This window comes from Dendronephthya gigantea, unplaced genomic scaffold (assembly GCF_004324835.1).
Source record: "Dendronephthya gigantea isolate DGI-Jeju-01 unplaced genomic scaffold, DenGig_1.0 000070F, whole genome shotgun sequence".
In the NCBI taxonomy this organism is placed as follows: domain Eukaryota; kingdom Metazoa; phylum Cnidaria; class Anthozoa; order Malacalcyonacea; family Nephtheidae; genus Dendronephthya; species Dendronephthya gigantea.
Window position 1 is genome coordinate 820,629 of NW_021163080.1, and position 20,430 is coordinate 841,058.

The 20,430-nt window shown below is 37.8% G+C and overlaps 1 protein-coding gene across 1 annotated transcript; it reads left to right on the plus strand.

The window, feature by feature from the left end:
• The first annotated feature begins 1,011 nt into the window (after window positions 1-1,011).
• Window positions 1,012-9,528, plus strand: LOC114531258 (26S proteasome non-ATPase regulatory subunit 11A-like). Its single transcript, XM_028552899.1, has 17 exons — window positions 1,012-1,094; window positions 2,044-2,145; window positions 3,025-3,149; window positions 3,713-3,784; window positions 3,913-3,970; window positions 4,108-4,219; window positions 4,705-4,765; window positions 5,482-5,503; window positions 5,719-5,783; window positions 6,357-6,433; window positions 6,977-7,055; window positions 7,338-7,382; window positions 7,756-7,803; window positions 8,171-8,248; window positions 8,927-8,962; window positions 9,052-9,103; window positions 9,334-9,528. Exons 1-17 carry the CDS (start codon window positions 1,016-1,018, stop codon window positions 9,474-9,476), a joined length of 1,254 nt encoding a protein of 417 aa, XP_028408700.1. The 5' UTR covers window positions 1,012-1,015; the 3' UTR covers window positions 9,477-9,528.
• The last annotated feature ends 10,902 nt before the right edge of the window (window positions 9,529-20,430 follow it).

Below are 20,430 nucleotides of genomic sequence, written 5' to 3' on the forward strand. Positions count from 1 at the left end.
GAATCTTATTTGATCAGAATCAGTATTTTCGAAAAAGTGTGAAAAGTAAATAACTTGAATAATGGGATAATTGCTGATCAGTAACAAAATCTGAACCGACCTTGCTTGCTTTGAAATCTCTTTTCAACATTTTTTTCTTTTTACGAGAATATAATCCAAAAATCCAAACATAATCCACATTGACGTTTTTGATTATATTTTCTTTTTTTAAGTGGTATTTATCAAGGCTTTGTGAATTATTTGTCATGCTGTGGTTAGTTCAGTTAACCAGCTGAATTAGAAGTGATAAAATTATTTAACAGGTCAGGTTTCACAAACACTAAATTAATCGTAGGGTGTAATGATAAGCTGCAGTATACATATTATTTAGATCACCGTGCAAATGGTAGGAGACCAAGGAGGCACCGGCTTCTCTAGCTTTCACCAGGAGAGGGAGATGCCCTTTCATTTTAAAGGATTTCGTTCTGGCGTTCCCTAACTCAGTAGAGGTGCGACTGGCGAGAAAAGTCTGAGCACAATCGTCTGGTGAAAAACCCCCAAACACCGAAACATCTTAGAAAGAGAAACTTAGAAAAATCTTAGAAAAATGAAAAGAAGTCCAACAGACGAAGTTTGGCAAACAGTTTCTAGGATGTACCGCTACAGATTGAAGTGCCTTTCAAAAAAACTCCCCGGCCTTTTGAAAGGGCAGTGAATAGGGGTTGTACATTAGTTTACAAGTCTCATAATTATTATTATACTTATTATTAAAACTAATAATTTAAAGCAACACAAACGCTCTTCACGTTCTTTTTCTACCATTAGTTATATTCAGCTATAAACGTGCAAAATACTAATCTCTCTAGATTCCATAGAATAGACTTGTATCGTAGGGCAGACATTCTCTGTCAGTTGCATCGAGCAGTTCGGTGTTGGTCATGAGTACACTAGTAGGCTGTAGTGTGAACAATTAGAACCACATAGTACAAGACTAATGAGCATGCGCGGTGTGCAGTGTACGTTCGACTAATTCAAGATGGAGGACGAATTAAAGAAAGCCGAGCATGTTTCGCACAAAGATCCTGAGAGAGCCATGGAACTTTTGTCCGCTATAGGTGCGTATCTTGTTTCATATCAAGAGGAATACTGTTAATTCTGTCAAACACATTATTTGTATTGTATAATTAGTCGCATATGAGTATTTTGTCTTTAAAAGGCAGAATCCACAGAGAGGATAAAATTTGGCATTTTAATCATTATGCTTTTATGTAAGACTAATAGAACAAAAACCAAAGTCCTATTGATGATCTTATTCAATGTCTGAACCATCGATAAAATCCAACCCCTTGTGTGATGTGTGAAGACAATTTTACAATATATCACTTAATAGTCAATGTAATTTTTTTAAAATAATTTGATACTGTTGATTGACCCAATATGCCGAGACAGTAAGATGTATAGTGCCAAAAAATAAGAGTAAACCATGCCATCATGTGGATTTACTCTATTGAATGCCAAAACCCTTGCTTTATTTTTATTAATACTAAAATTAACTTATGGTTATTACTTCAACATGTGTGTTAACTGTATATTCATGGCAATTTTTGAACATTTCAGAAATTATATACGTTTGCACACTTTCCTCCAACAGATCTCTTTTGATCTGAAGCCACTTCAGCATTTTTTGTTCTAAAACTGTTTTAAAAATGTAGATATTAACCTAACATTTAATCGAGAGAAAAGCTTCTAAAAAATGCTGAGTCTTATCTGACTCTCGCTAAAACGTGGGCAACTTAAAACATAAAGCAACCAAAGTCAAGGAAATTTATCATGTGGATATAGCTATTGAGTTATAGTGCATTAATGTTATAGTTTGTTAGCTGGCTTGACTGAAAGGACGTCAAGATCTTGACAATGTGCAAGATCCCACTGTCACTTTAAATGCCATCAACTGTTTTATGATTTACTCGAAATCCACTAGGCACCTAGCTAATTTATATTTAAAGCAAGCTCAATTTGGTAGCTTCATATGTTGTGAATAACCAACTTTATTTTTTAATGTAGTTAAGAGAGATGTAGATGTTGCAAATGAAGATGACTTGAGAGTAAAGGAACAAGCTATTTTAGATCTAGGTTCATTGTTGGCAAAGAATGGACGTGCAGCAGGTATATGCCATGATTAATATGAATATAGAAGTATTGCGAGTTAATATTGTATTACTAACTATTGTATTTATATAACTTCATAGTAATCCTGTTCATTTTTAACATTAAACATTAACGAATCTTAAATATCTAAAAGCATTTCTAAAGCTAGAAATTTCTTTGCAAATTTTTTATGTAGATTTGAAAACTTTTGGTTTTTCATTATATAGCTGTGCAATTTAAATTTTAGGCATTTTCTTGCCTTTTTTAAGAAAATCATTACTGTGTTATTAATTAATCCTCAGAAACTGAGGATGTATGAGCTACTACAGAACATATATTAGTGATTCTGCGTTTTAAGTTGTGTATACTGTTTTGAACAGCAGCACCCCTTAAATGAACACTGACTATTGTTTTGAAAAAATAACCAATTATATTCTTGTAATTTTACGTATTATAATATAAGTAAATTAGCTTAAAATAATAATAAGAATTATTAATTATTATAATTAGTAATTGCACTGATGAAGGCCCAGGTTAACAGACTGAAAGCTTTGCGATATTAAATACTTACATGGTATACCTACAAACTAATTTACTTAAATAACTAGTTTTTATCTTCAAAACTATAGCTTTCCTTTTACTTGAAAACTTTAAAAGTGGACTGAAAAAATGTGACTGTCGAATTAGAGTAAATCCCATCACATGGGGGGATGTATAGACTTTAGATGCATAGTGAAAATGGATGTAGCCATATGTCTGTTAGATTTCATTCTTTTTATGCTTAGATCAATAGCTAGAAGTATCCGGTTTAGGACATAATATGCTAAAACAAAAGGCTATAATATAGAGGTATTGCATCAGGATTTTGTTCATTTCAAATACTTTTCCAATATGCAGAACTTGAAGGACTGGTGAAGTTTATTCAACCCTTTATGCTGCTTATTTCCAAAGCCAAAGCTGCTAAAATGGTCCGGGAATTACTTGATCTTTTTCTCGATATGGAGGTATCCACTGGTACAGAGGTGAGTTCTCAACAGATTTTAAATCGTTCCCCAGCACTGATTGGTTGAAAATCATGTTTGGATTCAGGATTCCTGCCAAAATTTATTCGGCCAAACTTATTTAAAACTTTCGAATGCATGAACTTATCTAAATGTTTTAAGCTTATTGACATTACAGTAACGTTATTAAGGTTTCGCCTGCTGCTCGTATTTCGTAGGCATCGTCCACTGTCGCTTCCCGTGTGTTTCTATTATGTTATTCAAGCATGGAAAACAAAATAAAATATCCAGTTACGTGGCTCTGGTGGTTTACATATGTTCATGCACTACTTGGGTCGTTTTCATAACGGAAAAGTTATTAAAACGTCAGTAAATAGTGGTGTTCTAGTATTCTTGTCAAAGTTAGTGCAGGGTTTAGCTATCTATTATCAAAGTTCTCAGTTCTTAGACATCTCGAAAATAATAAGAAAATTTAGACATTAGGATGAAGAACCTTCAAATTTAGAATTTTATGAGCGTAGAAAAAATAGCGAAAAGCAGCCTCTACTACATATATTATAATGTATATGTATCGCATTTTACAGGTTGATTTGTGTCTTGAATGCATCCAGTGGGCAAAGAGTGAGAAAAGAGTGTTTTTACGACAAGCTTTAGAGGTCGGTATATGCTTAATGAGTACACTGTATGTTATTGTATACTGTATAATACGCATACCGTATTTAGTGTAAAATACTTTCGTTCAGCTGCGTGACTTTAAAACGGATATATACCCTTTTAAATTTAGTCGAGATTGGTTGGCTTATATTATGGTGTAAGGGAGTACACAAAAGCTCTGTCACTGGGTATGTAAAATGTCATTTCATTTTCTAAAGTGTGAAAATAATGTACCTATGCGTTCTTATTATACCTACAGACCTGCATGGAATTTGATGGGAGATACATGCAGGTTGCGTCATGTAAATTGTGTGAAACTCTCTAGGTTCGAAATTATTGAAAGAGCTGAAAAAACTGGACGATAAGATGTTATTGGTCGAAGTACAGTTATTGGAAAGTAAAATATATCACTCGTTAAAGAACATTCCCAAATCAAGGTACATACAGTACATTTGAACTTTATAACACGTAAACACGTTTGCCTTAGCGACAGTAAAAGAGTCTCCGTCTGCATGACGACTAGTAGCCGCTGTGAGTGCATGGAGATGGCTCAAATGCATATGGGCCATCAAAAAGCTGCTTTAACCAATCTGAAAGAGTTTTCGCAATTCAGCTAGTGTACTTAGAGTAGTCGCCCCAAGACCATTTTTAATATTGCTATATAGAGGGACGAGGGCTTCAGTTTGAACATGACAAAAATAGCGCTTATGGCAAAAAAATGGAGATTACCTTTCGTATTGTATTCTGTGGGACTCTGCATGCCCGAATGCCAACGAGGCCGTTACGGTAATGGTTAACCAAGCAACAGGCGTGCAAAGATATGTTTCTGCCCAACAACCATGATAACGTTCATCATCTGTGCGATTTTAAGCGCTGATTACATTACACAATTAAAATTACAGTACTTTTTCATTTTCCGTAGGGCTGCTCTTACGTCGGCACGGACGACTGCCAATGCGATTTACTGTCCACCGAAATTGCAGGTAGGTGTGCAGTTGAAATTTGACTATATACGCACGTCAAAGGACAATTAAATTTCACTCGCTTCTCACTATGCACTTTACCACATCGAATGATATCATTAAGGACTGGTTGTACGAGGTACATGTACACTGTAGTTAATTTTACTATTGACTTGAGTATTTTGTTGTTAGCTACCCAAAATTAGGCTCATCCTCAGGCATCTATTATGTATTAATTAGTTATAACCCATGTCTAATGTAATTTAATACATAAGAAATGCCTGCGGAGGAGGCTAACCCAAAATGAGGTTCGACAATTTTACAGGTCAACGATTTTGCGTCTATATAGCTAATTTCCTCTGATAAAGACTAAAGTGCCAAACTATGATAACAGAGTGGATTACTCGCCTGGGGCCGGTTGTATACAGCCCGTTTAGCTTAAACGGTGGATAAGTCAAAATTAAATAACACTCTTACAACTCTCTTGAATGAGTCAACTTGAATATTATGCACTAAATATGTAGTTGTAAACAGTATCTTTTTATTATGGTCAAAAACATTTAGTTTGCTTGTTGAATAAAACGAAAGACTTGCTTTCTATTTTGGACTTATCCACCGTTTAAGCTAAACGGGCTTGATACAACCGGCCCCTGGTTCACAAGCTGTTGTTTTCACAGAAATACTTTTATCAATTATTCCGTCTTTAACATCTTTTGCATTTTAACCTTTGTTTTTAGGCCGCCTTGGATATGCAGTCAGGTTTGTCTATCACATTGTATTTTCGATATGTCACTATGCGCTCTTACTGTAGCCCGGATAGTCCTCGAATAACTGAAATAGGGATATTCAGTGCAGGATGTAGCGTCACACCTAGTTCATGTTGAGCAACATCCCAGCTTATTATACGCGGTACAAATTTTTAAAATGTAAATAGACGATAGTTATTTGATCATGGTTTTAATTCCTATTTTCAGGTATTCTCCACGCCGAGGAAAAAGACTTCAAAACGGCTTACTCTTACTTTTATGAAGCCTTCGAGGTACAGTAAATGTGTTAGATGCATGGACTACAGTAGCTATATGCGAGGCGTAAAGGAAATCGTTCCTTGAGAAAGCCCTGTACTATATTTGCTGGAATAAACAGTATACGAACAAATTAACATACGAAGAGCCTGGCTTGCGAGGTTGTTGGAAGCATAGATTTGTGAAATTTGCTATCAAGCTTTTCCCCCGTTATTTAACTTCTGAAATGTAGAAATGACCAATGAATTCATGGTTTAAAACATTGCGCTTTTTATTGTTGAGCTCTTGAGTTCTTTCCGAATTTATGTTCGCTGGAATTTTGAGATGCTTCATATTTTTATAACAATATTTATAGCTATAACAAATATGCGAGACATACAAGCAGTAATAATACAGTGTGTACGCTTCATTGTAATATAGATTTAAATACAGTACCTTGCTTGCAAACGCTCCTTTAAAAATCGTAATGATGATGACATGAATGTGATGATGATATAAATAAAAAAATAATTAAGAACTTTCCCTGCACTACAATATCCCTCATTGGTCCTCGCTTTCCCGCGCTTGTTTACGCCTGCTTTGTTCTGTAGGGTTATGACTCTCTAGAGAATCCTAAAGCACCGGCGGCATTAAAGTACATGTTGCTTTGTAAGATTATGCTGAGCAGGTGTGTATAAAAGGAAATTTCGTTACAGTGGTGTTACAGTGGTGTTACAGTGGTGTTACATGCAGTAGTGTTACAGTGGTGTTACATGCAGTAGTGTTACAGTGGTGTTACAGAGGGTGTTAGGGCAACATATTTCAGTGACGGTTCTTTGTTTGACATCTTCTTGATAAAAATGATACGAAATATTATCGCGCTGATACGTGTTTCCACACGCATAAACGAAAGGCGTAAATAAAAACATTGGCACAGACTCCATCATCGCTGATCTGAGACATATTATATCAATTGACAATTCATCCTGTAACAGGAGACTACTGCACACCATCTTCATTCGAAATATCCGGATGTTTTGCGTCAATGTTCATGCTTTAATCTTATTTCTGTAAGCTTTCCACTGTTTCCTTCTTTCGACGGCCCAAATTTAACATTACAATAATTATACCATTGCAACCGACTGTCATTTTTCCACAGTATTTTTCTACATGTACATCATGTACAGCCTGTGTACTTCCGAAACACGGTTGATATTTTCCCTCGTTATAGTCCCGAAGATGTGCAGTCAATCATCAGCGGCAAACTTGGCCTCAAATACTCTGGACCCTCCGTAAGTGAACCCGGGCGGGTATTTTGAACCAGTGCCTGCAATATATCCTTAGTGTATCTTTTTCAAAATGATCTATATACATATTTGCCAATTTTTATGTAGAGTTTTTATTTGACGTCTTTGAGAAAGTTTGACGTCACTTTCTAGTCCAAAAACTTGACATAAAAAAGAAAATTTTAGAAATCGCGGGAGTAACTTACTAGTAAACTTACTTCCTACTCTCTAATTGGCGCTCTAAGTAGTTTGTGTTCATTTTCCCTTGCAATAAGATTTCTTTTTAGCTACAAGCGATAAAAAAAGATTGCTGATGCCAGCCATCAGCGCTCACTTCTTGAGTTTAAAAAGGTAACTCTATACGCTTTTACGCAAAAAGTCATACAGTGAATCAGGAATATATATACTATCAGTATAAACCGTCAATTAGAAGCCGGTTTTTCACAAGTTCCACCTTTGGTCTCTTCTTTACATTGCCGTTGAAACATTTTGTTTTGCTGGTATATGGTCGAAGAAAATAGTTGAGACCTAGTACCAACACATGCACACTAAGAAATAATCATTCCTTAATTTAGTTTCTACTTTTCGCATACTGTGCCTAATCTGGATGCAGTTTAAAAGAATTGAATTTTTGTGTGCATTGCAGTCATTTAAGATTCCCTGTCGTTGAATTTCGTGGCCTCGGTACACAGAAATTTATCTACATTAATGTTTGATTGTTTAGATACTTGCAACGTACAATGAGAAATTACAAGGGGACCCAATAATCCAAGTAAGTCAACAATTAAACCAGAAAGCAACGTGCATGTATGCATACGTTCATGCATGTAGCATCTTCAAACAACTTCGCATCAAATGCGGTATAACAACTGCTTAAACTTGACAAAAACACTACTTGACGTTTCCGCGGCCGTCATCGAGCGAGTTAGTTTAGAGTTATACTAACTCCCCTTACGGAAGTCCTTATAGCTTGTCGTCGAATCGTCGGGAATCTTTTTTATTTTAGGCAGTTGTTATAGCATGCATGAAAATTTGATGATAAGTCAACAATAAGTCTCACCAGACTTTGTATATCACAATTCAATTAAGGCGAATTTTAAGACGTTCCATCTGCTTTTCTTAATTGTGTTTTTTTTCAGAATCATCTCGAAACCTTATACGACAACCTTCTGGAACAAAACTTGTGCCGTATTGTGGAACCTTTCTCTAGAGTTGAGGTGATTAATATATAATACATATACACCTATTCGGTTAGCTGGAGACAAAATTACAGTTAATCTTTCCTTGTTTCGCGATGATAAAAACGGTGCTGTATGACATCACTCCATCGTAGGCTATATGTTATTGAATCTGCGTGATTAAAGCTCAGCAGCCGTCTCCAGCTCAGTCGGTTTTATTTCTGGTCATGCAGTTCTTAGGAAATTTCTATTAGGAAATTTCTCCTTTTGTGTTCAAAAAAGGATTCATGGATCCAATAACTTACTGCAGCAAATTCGGAATCACAAGTTGATTAATGTTACATAGATTTACCCGAAGGAACTAATATATAGTTCTCTAAAATCTATTATCGTGCAATCTTCTTTCTCTCATCTGGACGACGTGACTATACTGCATCATGGATAGTAAGTTAAGCGGCCGGAAGATTGTGCGTCCCGACAACATCTCTTGCGTTTTGTTTAGGAATGTTATTTGTTGGGCAATTTTTGTATCAGTTTGATATAGTAATCAGTCTGCATCGTTAGCATCATCCTGCATGTATCATATAATACGATCGGATTCTTTAAGGATTCTAAAGATATTCTGTGTCACAATACAAGAACATTTATTAATTTTAATTGCAAATTAAGTATATATGAACTTCAGGTTGCTTTATAATGTGTTTATGGATTTTTTAGGTTGATCATGTTTCCCATTTAATTAAATTGGATAAGGTAATTATTCGTTAGTAGAAGTACTTAGGAAGTACATGTATGTGTTTCCGTACGATCGTCCGTAAGATGTCTGTCTTGATTTCTTTCAGAACATCGTTGAAAAGAAGTTGTCCCAAATGATATTAGATACGAAACTACACGGTGAGTTAACTCTTTGAGCTCTGAAAGAGACCCATGCCCCATTAACCCAAAACGGATTATGGCTCTTTTGCAAATATTTCCCTTTTATATTTTTCCCCGCACTGGGGAATGCATAAAATTTCAGTCACCAATAGACTTGCCCATCACCCGGGCATCAACATTTTCCGGCTCATGGGAGAAACTAACACTTTTTTAAACGTAAATATGCATGAAATGTTTTCAACTTACAGGTATTCTTGACCAAGGTGCTGGGGTTCTGATAATCTTCGACCACTCCCCAGTGGATAAAACGTACGAAAATAGCTTGGAGATAATTCATAGCATGAGTAAAGTGATGGATGCTTTGTATCATAAGAGTAAAAAGTTATCATAGACACCTACTCAATGAAACCTTATTCATATACTATTTAGTTTTCATCTTGTGCCATTTTTTTAGTTCAAAATATAATAATTCATTTTGTCTTGGTAATTTAACCACAGTATACAAGGTGTATGAAACGGAAGGCCTTTATAGAAATTGGTTTCTTGTTGTTTTTTTCCTGTGTAACAGTATATCATGTTCTTTGCGAACGAATTACCACGTGCACAACCATTGAATTAAGCGAGTGACAAAAATAAACAAGATGGACGGCGGCGCTCTACTCGATAAAAGCAAAACACATTTTCGCCAATGCTAATCCGCTACACCATCTTACAGGTGCAGGCGTTGAATTTACACCTTTACTACAACTTGCAGGGCATCAGATCCCAGAACAATGGGAAAATGATATATGACGTCATATGACGATATATGACGTCACATAATAGTGTGTGACTCTTAAAAGCAGGCTGGCATTTTGAAGCAGTTGCGATTTTTTTTGGTTTATTGTAAAAGAAAAATCTCTGAATTTTTAAAACAAGACAAGTTTGTGGGGACACCGGAACGATGCGAGGGCAAAGAGCGCAGATTTGTGTGCAGGGGAACTTCTGTAGCGGCGCATAATAAAAAAAGTTCCCAAAACATCGTCTGTTGAACTTCGTTTCGTCGTGTTTTCTCTTCCCAAAATAATTTCGGTGTCTGGGAGCTAGAAATTATCATCAAACGATTGTGTGCTATTCTTGATGCTCGTTGGTGGCATTCCTTAATCTTGTACATTCAAACAAATCAATCATTGCTTTTTATTAATGATCATATGGAAATTACAAATGTCGATTACGATGAAATGTAAGATGATTAGATGTAAGGCATTCTATTTTGTTGCTACGCCAGTGTTCGAGATATAATGACTGATAATAGAAATGTACAATTAATCATAATAACAAAGTAACTACAGTGAATCATAAATTAAATGTTGATGGTGTTTTGGGGAAACGAAAGTAGAAACATACGATTACGAAGACCATGTCCCAGACGTTCGAAAAAAGGAAGCTCGGCCTCAGGTCCTCCAGCAGGAATCGAAGCTACGGCTGTGCGATTCCAGCCAGAGCTGTTCTCTTTCCTTGAACCATCAACATTTAATTCATGTTCAATTGAAAACAAGGGCAAATTAAATGAAATGCAATAACCAATCAATAAGCCGCGGTATAGTCGTAGTTATATGTTCTTAAAATCCGTTAATTTGATCACTTCGTTTAGTCTAAGAGGGTATAAGAGATACGTGTTGAAAGATGAGCCTCATCTCGGCAACACCGCGAGTAGCATTCGGACCTTTCCCCTCTCTTGCCTCCGCGCCGACTAGCCTGAAATCTGAGTCAGCCCTAAACTCCTGATCTAGCGCCATTCCCCATCCTTCTTTGTTTCCGTAGGTCGGGCTTGACGTTCCATCGCTGAAATGAAACTGGATTTTTGCCAAAAGGCCTTCGGCATAGCCCAAGCTTCCCCCAATCACATGCCTACCCTCGAGGATGATCTCGTTCTTCAAAGGGGCCTTGTCGTCCGAAGAATCATCGCCATACTTCGTTCCCATGCCACGGTCTTCGTAGGAGAACTGGATCCTATCAACGGTGTTCCACGCGTAGACGCAAATCGACTTAATGATTCCACACTTATCAGACTGCAGGGAGCCGTCTATATTTAATCGATCGCTGTCAGGATGAAGTCCTCCTTTCAAAGCAATCGAATAGGGGCCGTAGCTTACGCTACCAACTTTTGAATCCGCTTTAGGATCGTCCTTGTGATGGCCTGGAAGGAAGTTGTCGAGAGAAAACGCTCTTATGTAGGCTTCCATCATCATCTTAGCATCGGCTTCGTGAAACATTCTTTCCTTAGCGCGATATTGAACCGGCTTGAAGTAATTCTCTATCGCGTTCCAATCGTCTTTGTAAGTCACGTCTTCTCCAGTGACTGCATCTTTAGTGTTGCCATTCGCGATAGAATAGAAGAACGGCGGTACGGGGGTGCCACTCTTCGTTGTATTGCAAGTAACTTTGACCTCCTCGTTTCGCCACTCTCGCCATTTTGGATAGATATCAAGGAGGAATTTTTTGTAATCGTCTACCTTGGCGGTCAGTTCCTTTTGCCACTGATCCTTGTTCTTTGCATCTTCGTACATCTCCAATCCGTGCTCAAAACGCTCCGTCAACATGGTCAGGTGAAGGTAAGCGTGTGATATAGTGATCGGAATCAAGTGGATCGCGTTTTTGGAGCTTGTTAATTCCTGATACAGGTTATTACAGGAGACAAGAATGGCGGAGAGGAGGCTCGCTTTCTCGTCAACGGAGGCCTGGGTGTACATGTTCAAACTATCTCGCAGTCCGTTCAAGGCCGCCGTTCGTTCTTGCAGCTCGAAATCGAGAATTTTTTTATCCACGAGTTGCTCGACCTGTTCTTTGATCGCAGACCAGATGCTCTCTTTCGTCTCGGGCCAAAAAAGGTTTATGAGCAGCTTTACTACCTTGCCCACCTCTGGAATTGCAGCAGCCAGGCCTTCGGCAATGGACTTCAGGCGGTTGTTCCAAGAGTTCGGTACCTTGATCGACATATTTTCAGTTTAGCTTGGCTTCGTACGTTCATCCAGCACTTCGTGATTTTGACCAAGGCAAGCCATCGCAAAACCATTAAATATGTGAAAAGTAGGCAATTAACACGCATAATTCCCCCACAATGACGTCAGACAAGTTGTTAGAGGAAATCCTGAATGCATGCTCGAACGCACCTATAATCACCACGTAATTCAGTCCTATGTAACTGTAATGTGTGTGAAATATTAAACTACCTATCTATCTATTTAAGGCCCACATCCACTGGACACGATTCGCCAACGCACCCTAGGCATGTCAAAAGTGCTATTCTTCAGTAATTGTCAAGAATCGTAAAAAGGTAAAACATAGTTGCTTTTCAGAACTGAAAAATCGAGTCGCATTGCCGGATCGCTTCCGGTGTGTGTCGGCAATTCACTCGGTTTACATCCCCTGCTAAAATTTGCCGCCTCACAAAGAGCTTCGGCAATTTGCATATAGGTTGGGTCAATGCTAATGAAAATGAGAGTCGTTAAGGAATCTTTATTGCCTAGAAAACGCCTTCCGCTGGTGATTAGGGAGTTTACGATTCACGACGCGGCCAGCTCGACAACGCGCTTGCAAAACAAAGAAACTCCACACGCGAGACAATAGCTATGCATAACTTGTGGTCCCATGACAGCGTTGTCATTCTTACGACGCTTTCAAATGAGCATTTTCACGGCCTCTCGATGACATGAAAGCTGCGGCAACGTGATAGCTTAAATGAAACTGCAATATCAGATAGATATTGGAGGTTATTTGCACAATTAAAACGTTTGTATGATTATTTCAGAGTCCTAGCAGCATAATCAATTTTCTGTAGCTCATTTGAAGCAAAATAATTGACTAGCGACGTCGAGCTAACCGCGTCGTAGAACGTAAACTCCCTACTACGCTGATGGGAGGCAAGACGGTGAAAAAGAAGCTCTGAGAAATTACATCGGGTTGTGACTGTTCGTATGAAAAACATGCGGGCGGATCTGGATGATATGAAGTTGAACTTTGAAATTTTACAGTCGAGAACTGATGCGCTGCAAAGTCTGGCAAATGCAAATAAGGTATGTGACCCTTTAGACATATATCTAAACAACATTCAATGCATTACGTTGGAACTCGCTGATGAGAGAAAGAAATCTGAACAGCTTAGATCGGAACTAGATCTCCTCAAGGAAAAATTGCTCACTTAGAAATAAAATCAAATTTGGTATATCAACACGATCCCACGTCCGGCGAAATGGTGCTTCCAAAATTTACTTCCAAAGCCTCCCAAACACTGTGACAGCGCCCAAGTATTAACTTAAGAACAAATTTATTGTCAAAAGAGTGAGGCAAAATGCCATGCCGCAACCACCTACAATTATCCAGGACAATGAACAGGCACTTGAATTTGACCAGCTCGAAATCTCTGAAGGCGTAGGTAACCCATCATTAATTATGGACCTATAATAATCATTCATTGTAACAAAACCGACTTGACCGCTCAAACACATATCTCGTATAAAACAACAAATTATTTAAAACCAACAAATCAGTCACCAACGCTCAAGCGGATAGACTCCTTACCATTAAGTGAGATATCAAGTGAGATACCATGTGAGTACATGCAAAGAATACAGCAATAATAAATGTATTGGTGGTATAAAAACAAATAACAACGACACTAAACTGTCTAAGGGTGTAAGAATCAACAAAGTAGCTGGCAGCCAAAAATAACCCAGGTCAAAGAAACTCCATGCATAATAAAGTTGATAAAATAAACAATTCCAAGTCAAGTGAGAAATCTCCTACACAAAAGTGGATCGGTTCTACATCCAGAGAGAGCGGCAGTAATAATTATATTGATGATATACTGAAATAACATGAAACATGCTCTTAACCCTGCGAGTCAAAGCAGTCGGCAATCTTTTTTCTCGAGTGGCTGCTCAAACTCCAACAGAGTCAGAACAACAACCCTCCCCCCAACCAGTTACCCTACAACGATTATATATGAAGGATGGGTTAGATCCGGCCTTTCATCTGCGAAATTGCTCACTATTTAGCCTATTATTACGACCACATCTCTCGCCTTCCGTATCATAAATGTACTTTCAGCTGCTCGAGAAATGCTGTTTCGAACGTGCACCTCGTGATTGCCTCAATGGACACGTGATCAGTGTTGGAAATTGTACATATATTATCATATTAATTTGATACACTTATACGATGACGTCACGTCAGCACTCCCGCCGTTTCACAGGGAGCGAGACGAGTATAATCGATACAAAGGAAATAAGGAATCATTAAGCCATGCTAAGATGTGCAATGTAGACTATGTAGTACATACATTTTCGAGCCTAATCTCTTTCTAAATGCAGATTTTTGTAACTGTATATGGTCCGTGCTTTGACTGGTCCTTGTGCCGGTTATTGATCTTATCACAGAAATGGAAAAGATAATTTTTCAGCTGTTTGTGGGTAGGTTGCGTGTCTGCGTGAATTCTGTATTTGAGCAAACGTTGCAAACGTTCGTAAGTGTACTGTTATCTGTTATGAGCATGTATAGGAACTTTAGGTATAGAGTCCCGTTCGTACCATTTGAAATTTAGCTTCGCTAAATTAGAAATTTATTTCCGCTTAGCTCTGTGTTAATTTTCTCCCGTGAAGATATTTCTTTTTCCACGTTTGTACAAGTATAAAACGTTAAACTTTTCTAGCAAACTTCGGTTATCAAGACGGTGACAAATCTGCGCGAATCTAGTTTCCAGAACTAAATAACATGTTCGCAGTTGGAAACAGTGGTCATAGTGATCTTTTTAGACTGCGAATAACAGAATCTATTTATACGCTTACTCCACGGTGGGGGGAACTTTCTGTTATTCGCAGGCCATGATCTTTCGGGGGTATAGTTTTTTGGCAATTTTAAATTTTATGTGATTACATGTTCTAGCCTACTCTATATAGCTAGGTGTCATCAAGTTGAAATTTGGAATCATATTCCTCAATAGCATTTATGCAAGCTTTCCTTTACTGATTATTATCTTTACAAATAGACAGTTTACAAATGAACCTCACTTTAATGAAACATAGTCTCTTTACACCTAAATGGGGTTTGGTAGTAAAGACAATATCAGAGAGACCGGTATAAATCTATGGTTTGTGCTAAAATATTCAGAAAAAAAATTGATCAGAGAGAGTCACCGAGACACCGACACTGCACGGGAAAACAAAGACTTTAACTAATAAACATTACTTTCGACACATGAAAAGTTCGACGTCTGAAACATGCCTTCTATTTCCCTCGAGTATTTTCGGCAAACAGTTTATAAAACTTAGGATTTGCTGTTTAAAAATTCCAACTGTGTTCACAGAAAACTTGACAGTGTAAATAAAACCGGGCGTAAAGGCCGGCGCACACTAGAGCTATATGTGCTTAGCAAAAAGTCATTCGTGGCCATTGGCGTAAGCCAGTTGCTCTCGTGTGCGGGCGACTTTTCCGGCGAATTTGGTCATTCGTGCCATTTACGGCAAATATCTAGCATGTTTGATAATTTCTGCCTCGCGCGCCAAAATCTTTCCGTGTGCGGCAAACTGAAAGCTATCTGCTTATGGATTGTCTTAACAGCGCATGCGTAATATACAAAAATGATATACTCTCTGAAAATATAATAAAACACGACTGTGTATTGGGTGACGTACATGTGACTCAATATACGTGTAACATATATGTGACATTTATATAGCGAGTGATTTGAGTATTTTTTATTACTTTTTGAATGTAATTAAATATCCAAAAGCGATAACATTAAACTGCATGCTATAATTCATTGGCGTCTAGTCTAAAAATACAAAATTTATTTTCATAAGAGACCCGAGATAAAATCGCGAAAAATCACACCCTTCAACAAATTCAACGACGTACGTTTTAATGCGGTTTTGAGGATTTCGCGAAAGAACGGGCAGGTGAAATTCGCAGATAGCGGATGCGAAAGCAATTGAAAGCTTATTTCAATAATTCATCATGAAATTGATGCAGTTTATATATAGACGATTGATTTAAAAAATTCATCATTTCTCAAAGGAGTAGGCAGTGTCGATAATCATGCATATTGTGTGGTTATGCCCAACCTCGTTCCCAGGGCCAATTTCTGTGAGGTTGGGTTTCCCGAAGGCCCAGAAGAAGCTTCTATTTTTTGAGTTTACACACGCTTTTGCCGGATTTTTTTTTGTACTGTTGCCTAAAATTCCAATATTTTAGTATTCGTTTGTTTCGATTTTACTAAATAAATCGCACTACAAATTGAAACTAAGCAAATTCGTATGTATAAAGGTCATCCTAAAAAAAAGGTGGGCACGTTCAGAATTATGTCGCCAGTCTTGGCAACCAGCTCGTAGACCAAACGCCTGTACCAAACGCTACTCTTCCATTTTTATCCGGCTTTAAGGCCAAATCTTTAAACTTAAACAATGACAACCCTGTGATACTAATTTTTCGTTGTCAAATTTCTTCACTCCATTTTGGAACGAGCCTGTTATATTGCCAACTAGTATAAAGCTCATTATCCAACATATCGAACCAAATTATATATGTTAGAAATGTCAACTACTGTTGTAAATAGCAATGATACAAAAGATGGCCTGCAGCTGTTGATCTTTGTCGATCAAAATCAAACAACTCTTTGCAAACAATCATAAAATACGTACGTATAAGCAGGTTGAAGGACGCCGAGACGATACAAGGGCATGCATATCGGGAGGGGGGGGGGCAGATTTTTGTCAAGGGGCAGCTTCCCTTCCCCCCCCCGTCCCCTCAATCCCTGCGTCCCAGTGCAGATCTTTGGGACACAAGATGCGTAGAAAACCGACACACGCCGACATGTGGATATCTGAATTTCAAAACATTTCACCATCCCGGCAAAAAAGTTAAAAACTCAAGCGATTCAAAATTGGTTACTTTCGATTCCCTTGACCGGTTGCATTTGAAAAGAAAACCAAAAGAAAAATTTTGTTCGATCGAAAAATTCCATCAGCTAGTGGAAAACCGCCCTAATGCGACATGCGCGAGCCACATATACATGCATGCAGTCAAAAATCAAGTGCCTCGACTTATGCGTCCATGACCGTGTAATCTATATGTCGATATCCTAACAATCTCAAAGTATTGTTCACGGTCAAGGGGTTGAAAGAAAATTGAGAATATCTTTTGCACAGACATGCCTCTTTGAAATTATGGCTTTGCTAATCCATGCAATGCAGAAGTAAGTGAATTCAAATAATATTTATATAGTAACTAGCTATAAGCTTGTTTACTGATGATGTGCTATTGTAAACTTGATTGTTAACTTCTGAGCTCTCGCGTGTTCAAATTGATCGATTATGGATATTCTCGGTTTTACTTCTTTTAAATAATTCGTTGTATGATTTGTGCCGATTACTTTAAGTTATTTAACTCGCGCTATTTCATCTGTTTAGTAATAGCCATGCATGAAGGCACGCACGCTTTCGTAAGCAAAACCACCGTTAATGGCAAAACTGCAAACGATCTATTCATTATGGTTCAATGCGGTCTCATGGCTGGTTTTCATATGACATAATTCGTCGTAATTCACATCTCGGTATAATTCGTTGTAATTCGTTGTCATGCGAAATCCGACGCATGAAAACTGACTACAGCAAATTGCAACGAACTGATTTATACGACTTATGAATTATGACCAATTATATTGTAAACCATGTCTTATGAGGGCCACACACGAGAGCCATATGCTGAGCTAAAAATCATGCACTTGTGAACATTAGCGTAAGCAAGTTCCGCCAGTGTTCGGTGACTTTTCATATAAATTTTCGATAACCATCATACATATTTAAATTTACAACTCAATCACCATGCATGACCTTCAACATGTGCTTCTTTTCTAGAAAAGTTTAAATTTTGTAGGTCGACTTAGCATTTTATTAGTTGCGTTAATCCCCATGCAGGCCAATGGCATACAGTGGCGTAGCCAGGCTGACGATCTTGTCCCGCTATGTAAATTTCGAGTTAATATAATTATTCATGTCTTTAGAAATATTAGCACACACTTTAGAACACTAAAATATTAGCATAGCAGGACAAATCGACAGACTGGCTACGCTACTGATGGCATAAATTCGCAAACAGGTCATTCAAATTTTAACAAGAGGGTTGTTGGGACACCTTTATACAGGGTGAGTCAAAAAAAACTGACACCTTTGAAATTCAAATTAACACATAGCGGCTGTAATGTGACAGAAGTTGCCTAAAATATCTCATTGGTATACGAAGCATATCACATTAATTAACCTAAAACATAAAGTTTGTTCCCTTTGGGAGTTAAAATGCATTCTAAGCCCTGTAAATACAAAAGAACAGTTTTATCAAATCGTTTTTGTTAATTGTACATGGGAATTGTCATATTTCAGCCATAAGTTCGCAGCTAATTTGAATTTCAAAGGTGTCAGTTTTTTTTTACTCACCCTGTACAGCGTGCATGTCCCCAAAAAAGTGACACAAAAGAAATGATCCTATTGTAATAATTTGAATGCCTGAGCGCTATGCTAAACCCACTGCAGTTGCACGCGTAGACATCAGCTTCTTGAGCTTTAAACAATTTCTATTACCATAAAATTCGACTGACAAGGAAATCATGGATACGATTCAACTGAGTACAGAACAAAGAGTATTTGCTGTAACTCAATGTACCCTAATACCAAATGTAACCGCAGTGCAAAACGCATTTTCATAAAGACGAATTTTCATTCCGACTATTGCTCACCGGTAAAAATGACATATTCACGACAATTACGACTAAATGGAAACCAGGCTTAGAAGGTCCTCGTCTTAAAAGGGTCTGTAGAAATTTGGGTGACCGTTGGGACTTAAGCAAGACTAGGGTACGTCATCATAATCTCACTCCTTTCCAGTCCTCGAATACCCTTGAAACTATGCGATTGTCGCCGATTAACTCGAAATAAATCACACTGCATTTAATGGATCATGAAGTTGTACTGCACCCCGATGCACTTATTCCCACGAATCTTATTTATTTTTCTGGCTGTTAAGCTCACCTCCCCATATAGCTTGGTCCCACATATTTGCATACAATTATTAGTCGTACTGTTCGAAACGTACTAACATAGCCGCCATTCTCGTAGTCAATTAAAATAGCAAAATGTATTTTGATAGCTTATGTATGAATGTATAATATTACTTTAATTATCGTGGGATATTTGCGCACAAATGCGACCTGACAATTAACATCACAAAATTGAACACCGCATGATTGTTACGTGTCGTGGCATCATAATTATATGCCAGCGGTGGAATATGTTTGCTTGAAACTATATCCCAACTTTTGCTTTAAAGTTGATTGCATGCATATATACGCTATAACTTCGCGATTTCATAATGTACAACGTTTCCTTCTATAAACATTAAAATATCTGTTAGACATCCTTATAATGTTATACTCCTTATTTCTGTTAATTCCACACGTTACACAACCCCCTTTGAAAATCCGTATAATAACAAGAACCAATATTCATCGTGCTCCAATATTATATCCTCCATCAGTGAAGTTTTCGAAAGGCTACCCTAGCTTCGTTGCGTAAGATTGGATTTCTCCAAAAGAACACAATCGAATTTACCGAAAGAGAAGCGAGAGTGAAAGTCTTACTCCACTGTTCGATAAACATAGTTACAAAGATACTGGTTTCTAGGGAGCGTATTACACCGTAAGGGAGATAACATATTACCATACAGGCAACTACTATTACACAAGACTTAACCATCCGTATGTTTTGTGTTCTCTCCAAACGGCCTGCATTAGCAAGCACAGGATCATTTGCCGCCTTTCATATTGTCCGAAATATTGAGGTATAGATAAACACCGTAGTAACAATTCGGAAAGAAATTGCATAACTCGTTAGCGGCCGCGCAACTTGACCAAAAATCGGGTAGGCGATTGCTAATGCGAAAATTTCCAACGACATAATCGCTGCCAGACTAAATAGTCGGAGCTTTGTTATCTTTGTGCGATGAAACATGGGATAAACGATGCTCAAATATCGCTCGATGTTTAGACAATGTAAAGTTTCAAAAGACATACCACCTGCACAGAATGTTAATATTTCATGCAGAACATATATCGGCAATTTGGTTTCCCCATTATTGCTAAAGCCATGCCTAGCACAAAGACGGAATAACCGAAGACTGCAGCAGAAAGGTCGATCCCAGATAACACCGTTATCAGAAAGTATGAGATCTTGTTTCTAAGTCGAGCTGATTTCCAGTAGGTGAGAATTGTCAGCGAATTGAGGGCAACTGCCACTATAATGAGGACGATATTACACGTT

Bases quoted from the DNA above. Each gene is read 5' to 3' on its own strand.
- LOC114531258 (XM_028552899.1), top strand. From the start codon at position 1,016: ATGGAGGACGAATTAAAGAAAGCCGAGCATGTTTCGCACAAAGATCCT. The intron at 1,095-2,043 runs GTGCGTATCTTG...TTTTTAATGTAG, and splicing joins GGAACTTTTGTCCGCTATAG to TTAAGAGAGATGTAGATGTT. The intron at 7,056-7,337 runs GTATTTTGAACC...CGATAAAAAAAG, and splicing joins CCGTAAGTGAACCCGGGCGG to ATTGCTGATGCCAGCCATCA.